The following is a 12,938-nucleotide window of genomic DNA, read 5'->3' as shown; positions in this document are numbered from 1 at the left end:
TTAAAATTATCTTGATATGAAACAATAGCAATTAATTGGAACACAGATTAGTTTTATTAATAGAATATTAGTGGACTGTGATGTGATTTAATGTTACTGAACCTAGAAAATAATAACACGTAAACATCCTATTGATAATCGGTTATGACAAATTCCTTTAGTTGGCTTAAATTGTTAAGGTAAAGCTATTGATACTAACAAACTAGAATTATAGATTCTATTGATTTTTTTTCATCTCGATAATGCAACTTTTCATATAGTATTTATTATTAAAAAAATTTTCATGATATTCAACTAATTCTTCAACCTCCCTTTTACCTCATTCTACTAAAATGTTGTTTTGTGTGAATGGGGGAAAGTTAAAACAAAATTGAAGAAGGGTGTAAGGCCAGAAATCTATATCTTATGTCGTATTCTATCTATAGTCTGTTCAAAGTTTCTTGGTACATACGTCATCAAGATGTTTAATATATTGCCTGCCGAAATTCGTAAATTCGTTTTAGAATCAAATAATACTTTCCTTCTCTTTTTATTCTAATGAGCCTGTCAAAGTCCTCTGGTTGGCAGTCGAATGCAAAATTCTTTAAAGCAATAGTTATAAGAGTTTATAACTCTAACATATAAATTACTGTGGCTTTATAATTAACTGTAGTTTTTAGATTATTTTATTTACATTACGAATGTAAATGACGTGTGTACAAGATAACTTTGAATAGACTATGTATAGTATATGCTATACCGGCTAACAGTAATTAATTTCTTGGTACTTCTCTTCGTTTCATCCAAAGAAGTTATTGTTTGAAAACCTAACGCACGCTTAAAAACAATTGGTAGAGAAGTTGAATAAGAGCTAAGTCTTAATATGTGAATACATTACAAGCGATCGGAAAGATCCAAAAGATGGGAAGGCGGGTGAAATATTAATTGAATTACAGTCAATTAGAAAATCGAAAAGACGTCAGTAAAATGTTGCTTCAAAAGTCTTGAAACATGTCATTTTTATATTTAATGGTAACGCGTAAATAAAAATAGATATATTTCGAAAGTCAGCAGCGAAAATGGTCATGACTATCACCTGGCGAAGCCGGCACTGTGCATCGGGTGCAACCAAGTTAGAGTCGTATATTATGAACTGTGGAAACCTAGAGAAACAGTTGATTTTAATCGCTAGAGACAACAAATGATCAATTTGAACTATAAATTGATCCCAAAACCTGACCATATGGTCAAAGACCAGATAAGGTAATTTTGCAGCATCACAACAACAACGCCGTCTGGTACAGCAAAAACAACAAAGAAATTGAAGAAGTTTTAAAATTACTTAGAAGCCAAGTTCTTTTCACATCGATGGCGGACACATTTGCAAAGCAGCACTTCGAAGAATTTTCGAGGAAGTTAAAAAATTACTCGATGAATGGATTAGCTCAATAGAGAAACTGTTGATGGGAAAAATATACAGAAAGAATTGCCAATATCTGGAATAAATACAGTTCCAACTCTCCATTGTAAATAACGTGTTTTATTTGGTAAAAAGCGGAAAGGAATGACCGAAATCTTGTAAATTCATACATGAAAATGACGATGTTTATGGTGATTATAATTTCAGTTAATTTACTTCTTATATAAAATACCCTCCAAATCTATTTCATTTACAAAAACCTTTGGAGTGTGTGACAATACATTGTGTCTCTTGGATTAGTTGAAAGCCAATATCTCCAGTTTTAGATTAGAAGTTTATAAGTAAATATAAGCTTCTTTACTGAATATTGTTTTATTTAATATACACTGCCTTAAAAACATTCCACGTGCATCCAATCAAAATTTAAAGTAGTCTCCAACAACCATATTCGCCACATCAACATCCTAATTTTAGCCCAAAAAGAATTAAGTTAAGAATAAGACTGGTGGTATATCATTGCTCACGACTGACAACATACGAAGTGAGAAAGGAACCTGCTCTTGTTTCTTAGATCGTCTATTTACTGTAGTCGTTACTAGAATAATAATGGTGTCTATCATCTATATTTATAGTATAATATTTGCGAATATTATATATAAAAACGCTTATTAGAATATTACGAGAAAAAATCGATTGGTTTTACCATATATTCACGATATGAGAACTAAATATTTTTTATACAAGAGTCCATTCAATGTTAATAGAGATTGCTTAAATATGGTAAAGCTAATCTTGGATTGCATATTCCAGTTTTTGAGGAGATTTGGAGGTAGAGCCTATACCTCGGAGTATATGTTAAATATGCAGTTTGATCTGGCAATCATCACCATCATTAATATCTTTGCTTGAATATTAATTTAATTTTTTTGCTGTGAGTAGCAGAGTCGCTGTTGTATTATGGTGCCCGATATAAGCTCTCCTTAAAATTACCAATTAAAATAAATAGAAACTAAGTACCTTGTTTTTCGGATTAGGGAAAAAAGAAAACATCGTCAAATTATAATAAAAGTGAGCAATACGCTTTAGATTAAAATTAAATTGCTTCTAAAAAGCTACATCACCAAACTCGATTCATAATTATATAACAAGACAAACAATTCGACCTGTGATGTGAATATCAACCGAAAAACATCACATGATGGATTGAGAAAAAGGTAGTTTTTTCTTTTCGTGATTTGTAAAGTGAGTTTTGTTTTACAAATTTTAATCCCTGATAAATATAACGTCTTGATGAAGATCTTTTGCCTCTTGTCTGATAAAACTATTATTTTGTCACCGTATATTAACATATCTGTGATTTCCGGACAGAAAATTAAACAAGTGATATTCACAAGCCTCCTTACGCTAGCTTTAATTTATTAGGTAGTTCTGCGGAGGCCGAAACAAATGATGGTTAGGACAAGATCCAGAATATACGGTAGATGCATCAAAACGCTCGAAACAATCTCTATCAATTTTTACTGTGCCGCTAAATATAGGATATCTTTGACCAATACTAGCAGCTTCTTTTAATTCCCAGCGTTAATCGTACCAGCTGTTGATAGGAAGAGGAATTAATGATTGGGTCCGGTTCGAACAGCTGATGGTGAACCATTCCTTTCTAATGCTACCTAATATGATGATCTTTTTTGGCATTAATGCAGGCTTTGAAACTCTTTATAAACTTTCTCCGAGTTTTAACACGACTTTTCTTGAACATTTTATCGCCTATGAAGATGTGTTTAAAAAATTATGGATTTTTCACTTCGATTCTTTTCGCAATTTAAATGAAAACTCGGCTCATAAAATATATAACCGTTAATTTAGATGAAACCCAAGTATCGACATTTTTTGGTATCCAGTTTATTGTAACGATTAGTTGGATGAGACCGAGACTCAGCCTTAACATCAAAATGTCCGGATATAAAATATATAAACAAGCGAGACATATTTTCTTTTTGGGAAGTGAAATATGTAAAAAAGTGACATTTTGGTATCTCCATCTTCAAAGTTATAAACCTATAAGTTTAATTTAAAGGATTTATACAAACACCATGAGCATTAAATCGCATGGGGTGCATTTATAACCAACTTCATGTTGAAGCCTCATCGACAGGCTTCACTTCTCTTTTCAGTATGTGCCATTTCATAGAAGTGTGAACAAAAAATGTTTTTCTGTGCATTAAAAAATGTTCAGTGTAATTTGAATAAAAGGGTGGCTGAAAGTCATGGAATGATGTATAAAGCTTATAACAAAAATACTCTGATAATGATATTGAAAAGTCCCCGGCCTAAAATAGTAAAACATATTTTTTTGCAAAATTAGCTATTTTTATTCAATATAATTCCTTTCAAGAGTGATACACTGATTATAGCGACCCTCCAACTTTTTGATACCATTTTTGTAGTACGTTTTGTCCTTTGCTTAAAAATAAGCCTCAGTTTCGTCGATCACCTATTCATTCATTTAGAGTGTCTGCTTTTTTTTCAATTTCAATTTATGGTAATTCAAAATCATTTTGTGGATTTCTTAAATGTTTTCGTCGGTAACCACCTCTTTTGGGCGTCCACTCCGTTCACCGTCTTCGGTGCTCATTTCACCACGTCTAAACTTAGCATACCAATCCTTGATGGTCGATTTTCCTGAGGCAGGGTCCAGAACCTCGGCATCAAGCCAAGTTTTTGCTTCAACTGTATTTTTTCCTTTCAAAAAGCAATATTTTATCAACACGCGAAATTCCTTTTTATCCATTTTTATCATAATAATAAAGGTTGCTTCACTCAAAATGCTATAATTCACAAACTAATGATCCGACAGTTGTCAAATTTATCGATGCATCTTTTGAGGGTTAGGGCTAACTAAAAACCATATGGATTTAATTCTAGTAGCGCCATCTATGTGTCAGGCCGGGGACTTTTACAGGGACCTGTATAATTGATCTTCATAAATTTGACTAGAGATATGCGACTTTAAATCCAGTAAAGCCGAAATAATTTCTACAACCTAATTTATATTTAATACTCTAACAGACCCCTGTTTTAGTATTATGGCGTAATTTATTTGAGCAATTATAGTTAAAAGAAATAAACGAAATCAATAGAAATTCACTACTCCCATAAATATCATTTCCCTCGCGGCTAACGACAATAATTTCGAGTTTGTCCGCTGGCTGAACTAAAATATTCATAACGGTTCGTGTCTTAAATGGTTTTATTATTCGTCGTTACCTTTATGGTGTCACGCAAAATGGCAATCTCCCTCTGGAGGTGTTCATTCTCCTGGTAAAGTGCCTCCATTTGCTGTTGCATCTCTATACTGGGCCCTCGCATTCGCATCCTCAGCTCCTCCTCTAACTGACGTACCAGCATCGCTTGTTTCTGCAAACCAAATGAAAAACAGTTCAACTACTGAATTATGAAAATATATCTTGGCATTTAAATTATATTGCACGCATTCACCTACAGTGAATTCAAAGTTTGGCAACGCCGATAGTTTGGTACCATGCTGTTCCCGGCTATAAAAGACCACCACGACAACGTCTCGCTCTATTTTCTTTTCTCTGCCCCCTTTTAACAGTACCACTTCTACAGCGCTACCGTACTTCATTTACATAACCTAATGTCATGTCAACTCTCCCGTCGACCACATGTATCTATTAATATCGCAATAAACAAGTTTTTATTCAACCAGTGTTTTCAGTTCTCGTGCGAATTCCTTCCGCAAAAATAGTGAGTGAGTATTTCGATAAACGAATGCATCGACAGTTACACATTCCGACCGAAAAGACGAACATTTCCTACAATTGTTGACCCCGTCGTGATCGAAGTGCCTAACAGGTACGCCAGCTTAAAATAAACCACTCGACAGATGATTGACACGTGCAAGGGAAAGATAGCACAAGAAACGGTAGCCATCAACATCACATGGTCGACGTTATCCCACGCGACTAGCCTGATGGACGAAAACCACAGAAGCCCATCATGCATTACATAACACATGAACGCCCTCGCGAAACGGGACACGTAAGGCACCACACTAATAGGTTACACTAATAATAATCAAACAAATCGGAACGCCCCAAGAAGAACGACGTCCTGTTACAACTTCGATGACAGCTGATCCCATAAAATTACTTGCTCAGGTTGAGATCCCCTTCTCATAAGCAGTGCATAGGCGATTCATTGAGTAATTGCGGGTGCACTCCGGAACCTGCATGACATAGACGTTCGTTTCACGGCAGCTCCATTAGGAGGGGAGTGATTTAGCAACCGCTTATAGGACCCTTTATGCTACTACACTATCAAAGGCCACCACGACGACGTCTCGCTCTCTTTTCTCTTCTCTATCCCCCTTGTAACAGTACCACTTCCACAATAAACAAGTTTTTATTCAACCAGTGTTTTCAGTTCTAGTGCGAATTCGTTCCACAAAAATGGCAGTGAGTGTTCCTATCAATTACATATTCCAGTTCCTATAGTTCCAATACTTCATTCAATTTGTTGATTGACATCGATATACATCGGCAGTAACAATACCACTTTCAATAGCGTCCTACATCCTGCTTATCCCCCCAAAGGTGAGCCAAAGACATGCCCATGAATATTGGGCTTTAATGTCGATATGCATGTCACAATAAATATAGTCTAGGCACAGGCAACTCCTCTTTTATGCCTGGAAAGCAATGAAAATGTGATGTTGAAACGTTTTGAAATTCATAGCATATCGCATTCAAAAGTTCTTTGAGAACATGAACTGATTTTTAGTCCAATAAATCTTACAATTCATTATCTTCAACCTTTCTGGTGCTTGAGGGCAGCAGTTCATTCTTAATTATTGATAGCTGAGATATAATAAAGCTACACCTCTCTAAAGAAGTATTTCTGCAGGTGTTTTATGGGATTCAACAAAAGTTATTTTTGAGCATTCCATTGTCACTCTATCTGCATATAATGAGTAGCTCAAAGTACTAAATGGAAAAATTGTTATTTTGTGTAGGGAAATGGCAAAACCCTCAAATTTAACAGTTAGGTTACGTTATATTAGGCTGATCATAATACATTCAAGTACGTAACATATTGGACATATTTTTTACGAATTTCTAATTTTCTGACATAGTTCCTTAATATATTGGTGACTCTAAAAACTAAATGCTAATATTACTAATAGGTAAGCAATAAAATATGGTGCTGCACTCTTCGTCTTCCCGATAGTTTATCTCAATAAACTCCAGATCCAGCAGCTCCAATCCAGAAGCCAATAGCTTAAATACGAGGGACCTCATAAGTCTAAAATCTAAAATATCAGAGACTATCACCAGAAAATCCATGAAACTAGAATCAACTAAGAGATTATTTTCTCTTTGACGCTTTTGCCAATCAGCGTTAGGTCCTGTTACTCTCTAGAGTGAGTCAATTGTGCGATTCTTCTTCATTCTATCGAAACTATGCCTTTCGATAATTTAAAACCATTGTTCCTTTCTTCCATATAATATAACCAATAAATATATTTATATAATATATAAATTTTTCAAAAAGTTACTAGACTAAATAATAGATACTGTTAGATACTAAAGTATAGACATTTACACATTACCATTAAAATAGACGCCATCAGAAAAAAAAATTATACCAACCAAACATTTAATTGTCATAATAATTTTATTGATTCTACTGCAGATGTCCCTGTGAAATTTAATTTACGTTTTGTTGGAGTTGGAGTGACCATTATAGTGAGAATTCGACCAGAACTATATAAGATATCGATTTTTCGTGGCATTTGTCGAGTTTTGGATGAAAATCCTTCATAACGATAACTTCGTAACATTGTTTGTCGTAGTGAGATAAAATCTTCTTTATTCCACAAATATGGTATTGTGAAAATCATAAAATACATAAATGAACTAATAAGGTCAAGTATTGTGAACAAACAAAATGACAGATGACGTTAGAATTCTGTGTCGGACAGTAATTCTACTATTCTGCTCGTTCTTGTGGCGCATATTTATCCATGGTAAAAATGGTAGCGATAGTTTTGCCCCACCCTGTATATTAATTTATTACAAACTGCCAAATATATGTACAGTTTACAGACCAAGTCTTGTAGTTTATATTTCAGTGTATTAAACGCTTTGTTTTTCGACATTTAAAATGAGCGATAGGTGAAATGGGTGTGTCTCTAGAGTTGTTGGTGCTGGACTAGCGGGAGAATCTGTAATAAAAACAGCTGTTTAAGTCCATTGATTAAGTTACATGAGCGACAGTATCCACGGTAACAATAGTATACCCATAACATTGTAAAACATCATCGGCGAAGAAGAATAGTGGACTAAACTCAAAACAAGCTGACAGAGACCGGTGAACATTAAAAAGAATTGAGGCCAGATAACATAAAGCTAACTCTAAAGTGACAGCACAACTCAACACTTTATAATGGAAGCTAAGGCTAAGCTGCGAGAGAAGTGGTTCAACAATCATAAAACCTGGACACTTGATCATTGGAGGAATTTGGTATGTTACGATGAATCATTGTTTACATTCTTTCTTACAATCGGCCGATTTTATGTATCGTAACCCCAAAAAACTATGATCCGAACTGCCTGCCAATTCAGCTAATCTTGTCATTCACATCACTAGCCGAATTTCTGCAATGATTACCTTGACATACTTAATGAAAAGTTCATAATATGATTTGCATATCGCTGAATCATAATATTGAATGAATGCTCATTATATGAACCGTTATGGGGAAAGTCTTAAAGCATCTATTGAAGAGTAGATTTCCCTCTCCAACATCATTGAAGCAGTTGGCAGATTGGTAAAAGAATGGGATCACATTTCGTTTGGAACACTTCAGACACTTTATGAATCTATTCCGCGAAGAATTGCAATTGTTTTAAAAGTAAATTGTAGCTCAGCATCTATTAATAATAGGTAAATTGAAAAGTCCCCGGCCTACCATAGTAAAACACATTTTTTTTGGCAAAATTAGTTTTTTTTATTCAACATAATTCCCTTCAAGAGTGACACACTCATTATAGCGACCCTCCTCTAACTTTTCGTTACCATTTTTGTAGAAAGATTTGTCCTTTGCTTCAAAATAGGTCTCACTTTCGGCGACCATTTCTTCATTCAACGAATAGTTTTTCCCAGCGAGCATTCTTTTGAGATCTGAGAACATGAACTAGTCACTGCGGGCCAGATCTGGAGAATACGGTGGATAAGGAAGCAATGCGAAGCCCAATTCATGGATTTTTGCCATCGTTTTCATTGACTTATAACACGGTGCATAGCCTTGGTGAAGCAGCACTTCTTTTTTCTTCAAATGCGGCCATTTTCGGCGACTTCGTCCTTCAAACGGTCCAATAATAGTATGTAATAGTCGTTGTTGATGGTCTTTCCTTTTTCAAGGTAGTCAATGAAGATTATTCGATACGCATCCCAAAATACAGATGCCATAACCTTGCCAGCCGACTGTTGCGTTTTCCCACGCTTTGGAGCGGGCTCATCGTGTGCAGTCCACTCAGATGATTGTCGATTGGACTTCGGAGTGAAATGATGGAGCCATGTTTCAACTATTGTCACATATTGACGCAAAAACTCGAGTTAATTACGTTTGATCATCTTTAAACACTGCTCCGAATCATCAACTCGTCGTTGTTTTCGGTCAAAAGTGAGCTCGCGCGGCACCCACTTTGCACTGAGCTTTCTCATACCCAAATATTCGTGAATGATATGATGTACACGTTCAGTTGATATCGTTAGAGTGTCTGCTATATCATTCAATTTCAATTTATAGTCTTTTATAGTTTTTCGTCGGTAACAACCTCTTTTGGGCATCCAATGCGTTCACTATCTTCTGTGCTCATTTCACCACCTCGAAAATTAGCATATCAATCCTTGATGGTTTATTTTATTGGAGCGGTATCCGTAAACTCGACATCAAGCCAAGTTTTTGCTTCAACTATATTATTTCCCTTCAAAAAGCAATATTTTATCAACACGCGAAATTCCTTTCTATCCATTTTTTTCACAATAATAAAAGTTGCTTCACTAAAAATGCTGTAATTCACAATCTAATAGTCCGACAGCTGTCAAATTTATACAAGCATCTTTTGAGGATTAGGGTTAACTAAAAACATATGGATTCATATGGATTTTACCAACGAGAGTTCAACTGGATTACAGTTCAACGTGCCTTCCGACTGACCAGTGACCAACTTAGAGACCATCCAAGAAGACATCCGGTCTTATCCAGCCTGGTTACTGGCGTGACTGGGATGGATATTTCTTGTCGGATTTTACACTGTTGCTTATAGAGACATTTACAGTTACAATCATAAAGTACATGCATGCCCCAGCAAGTTTCGAAGCTGCGACTATCACAGCAGTAGGAGGGCCGTCCCGTCACCTTGAGTAGTGCGTCCACGAAGCCGGCTACCTATACTTCTAAGCAATCAGAGAACTCAGGTTTACTAGTAAAATATCTAAAGAAAACAGTGGAGCAATATCAAGATAAGATTGCTTTAAAACAGCATGTAAGTGTTCACATATGAAAATTGAAAAGACTCAATAAAGGTTTACCAAGTCCTGAACCAATGTCACCGTTTATAAAAAGCTTTCTGTATCTTTTGGTGTCCATTATGTTTCGTCCAATTCCAATTATATATTCTTGGTTCATGTTATATCACGCAATTTTTTATCTTTATCTTTCTTATTTCTCTTTAGCACTTAGTATTATTGTGGCTGCAAATTAATCACAATACACCACAGAGAAAAGCTCTAAAAAAGTCTAATAAGCAATGAACATTGCTAAAACGGTTAGAAATGTCACTCATCATTGTTAGAAAATTCAATCAATTCATTAGATTTTTTCCATTGCACATAAACAGTCTAAGCTGTCTGAAAGCTCTTTGCCTTCAGGTTTTCATGGCTTTCAGTAAGGCTCAAAATTCTGTGTCCTCAAACTTTTTTGGTCCCCCAGGATCTCAAATTTGTTAGACTCGTAACATTAATTTGTCTAATAAATCGTTTTACTTGTCAGCAATATCTTTTAAACACAGCATTAGCTGCCATTTGGTCCATCTTACACTTAAATAGTTTCCACATTTTGTCTATTTGCAGTCATAATGCAATATTTTTCCACACTACTTCTAATGACAAAACTATTGAATGTAAAAAAAATATATAGTACTAGTTTTTTTAACCGAGAGATAAATGATATAAACATCATTCGAAGAATGGAATTAAAAAAATTGACCTCCGCTCTAAAAGCGCAATATACTCCCAGTGTCTCTTGTATGCGAAGCGTTTAAAAATGTATCTGCGAATCCAGTCGAAATTAATGAACCGCACAACGGATTAATAAACAGCCCGTATAGTCGAAATGGTATCTGGATTCCGATTGTTTCCAACGATAGCGTAGAGCTAGAGTGCGATCTCGTGCAGATATGTTATAACCACGGACGTTTTGAGCCATCGAAAACATGTTTTCGATAAGGGGAAAAACATATGTCAGAAAATTAATAACGAGATTGTTGAATGGTTTTATTTTTGTATATATTGGAACAGTAAAAATGATGATTTGAATCCTTTTTAGAAAGATAAAATTAACAATTTGATAGTTTCCAACGAAATCTTACCACTAGAGTGCTTTTTATTTTATATATTTAATAATGCAATTAGTTCAGATAAGAACAAATATTGACAGCAGCATGATTTTTCATACTAAATCTATCAATTAATTCTGAGGGATTCATATTGCGATAATGCATCGAGTACACTGTGTGGAAACAACATATTCAAAAACAAATTATGTGTACAAGTACGAGTCTGAATAGACATACTTATAAAATATCTTACAACATTCAAGGTAAATGGTACAAAAAATGACTCAGGATACCAGCCAGATGTAAGCAATACCTAAGCTGGGCAATGGAGCCTTTTTCAACGTCAAACAATATCTTCTCTACCGGGGAAGCAAATTTTTATCTCAATAAATAAAATCCCTTCATTCTTCTTACTTTTCTGAAGATGCATTTTATGAATGAACATTTGAGCGATATTATTTTTATAAAATAAATTAATAAAAAACTTAAAATTATATTTTTTGACAGACAGCTTACTTTTGTTTTAAAATATTCCACTAAAGATAAACTTTCTTTTGAGAGACCATACATGTGCTTGTTTAGTTTGTAAGGAAACTTTTAACATAACAAATATTTTTCTGAGTTATGTCAGGTGCTTACATATGTTTGGATAATTATTTCACATTAGAAAGGTATTTATCGAGAAAAATTGGTATGATATACAATAACTAAAATATTTTGATACATTTTTACAACTTTTTCGAATTTCTTCAGCCTGTTTAAAAACCTTACGTCAACGAAGCCATTACGAGGTGCTATATCTGGCGAGTACACTGGATGCGGTATAAATTTCTATTCGTGCCAGAACAGTGTGTCTAACCATTGTTAAAGAAGAGGATTATTAATCTAGCAGTTTCATATATACACAAACAATTGGTAGCCATCAATCAATAAAATTAATAAATATCGCTGACGTTCAAAACTCAAGTAATCAGATATATAATTAGTATATATATATATATATATATATATACAGTATATAAATATATATATATATATATATATATATATATATATATATATATATATATATATATGATAGTATATGACATCATTCCAAGACTATCAGATAATATATATTCCACTCATAACTTCTTACCCATACAACTTGCATTAGCTAAGAGTAACCATTTCATATAATATTTGTGTCCAAATTATGTCGTTTCAAATTTTATATCTTTATTAGGTGAAGCCTGATTATGTCTTTGAGTAAAATACGAAACGAGCGTACTAACGAACTATTAGTATCTGATTATTAAGAAAGTTTTATCGTTGGTACACAATAAGAACAAAAGCTTTACGGTGTTGTCTAGGATGTCAGTTTAAATCTTCGCTGTTATATAAGAGACAGCATCATTATTTTGTATATATTTCTTTAACAAATAAAAAATTCTTATCACAACAATTTTTCATATCCAAGTTGTCAATGAAAGTTTAAAATATACAATAGGAAAGTATCAAGGAAAATTTAAAATATACAATAGGATTTACTATTTTTTATATACAATTAAAATTAACGTAGAATAAAGTCAGACAAATAAAGTGGTTTCATTAGATTTTTTAACATAAATTTTGTAGATATTTTGCATGATGTTTCAAAATGATCTTCAGACTTCTGTGTCAAATCTGATAACTCTAACACACGAAATATAAAAATAAATTCTTATTTTTCCATTTTTTCATATCCAAGTTATCAAGGAAAGTTTAAAATATACAATAGGATATACTATTTTTTATATACAATTAAAATTAACGTAGAGTAAAGTCAGACAAATAAAGTGGTTCCGTTAGAATTTTTAACATAATTTTTGCAAATATTTTTTTTAAATAAAATATACACATAATCATTTTAATTT

At 33.8% G+C, this 12,938-nt stretch overlaps 1 protein-coding gene across 4 annotated transcripts in view; it reads right to left on the bottom strand.

Moving 5' to 3' along the window:
* brp (ELKS/RAB6-interacting/CAST family member bruchpilot) overlaps window positions 1-12,938 on the bottom strand; it is a 272,388-nt gene that overhangs the window by 149,257 nt on the left and 110,193 nt on the right. For all 4 annotated transcript variants that reach the window (XM_076411147.1, XM_076411149.1, XM_076411150.1 and 1 more), the window contains one exon: window positions 4,667-4,816. In XM_076411147.1, the coding sequence (XP_076267262.1) occupies window positions 4,667-4,816 (150 nt within the window). The remainder of the gene's footprint in view (window positions 1-4,666; window positions 4,817-12,938) is intronic.

The sequence above is a fragment of the Rhynchophorus ferrugineus genome, unplaced genomic scaffold (genome assembly GCF_030347505.1).
Source record: "Rhynchophorus ferrugineus isolate W39M unplaced genomic scaffold, kcgeb_rfMv2 rfM8, whole genome shotgun sequence".
In the NCBI taxonomy this organism is placed as follows: Eukaryota; Metazoa; Arthropoda; class Insecta; order Coleoptera; family Curculionidae; genus Rhynchophorus; species Rhynchophorus ferrugineus.
Note: the sequence above shows the minus strand (reverse complement) of the source record. Positions and strands in the feature narration are given on the sequence as shown.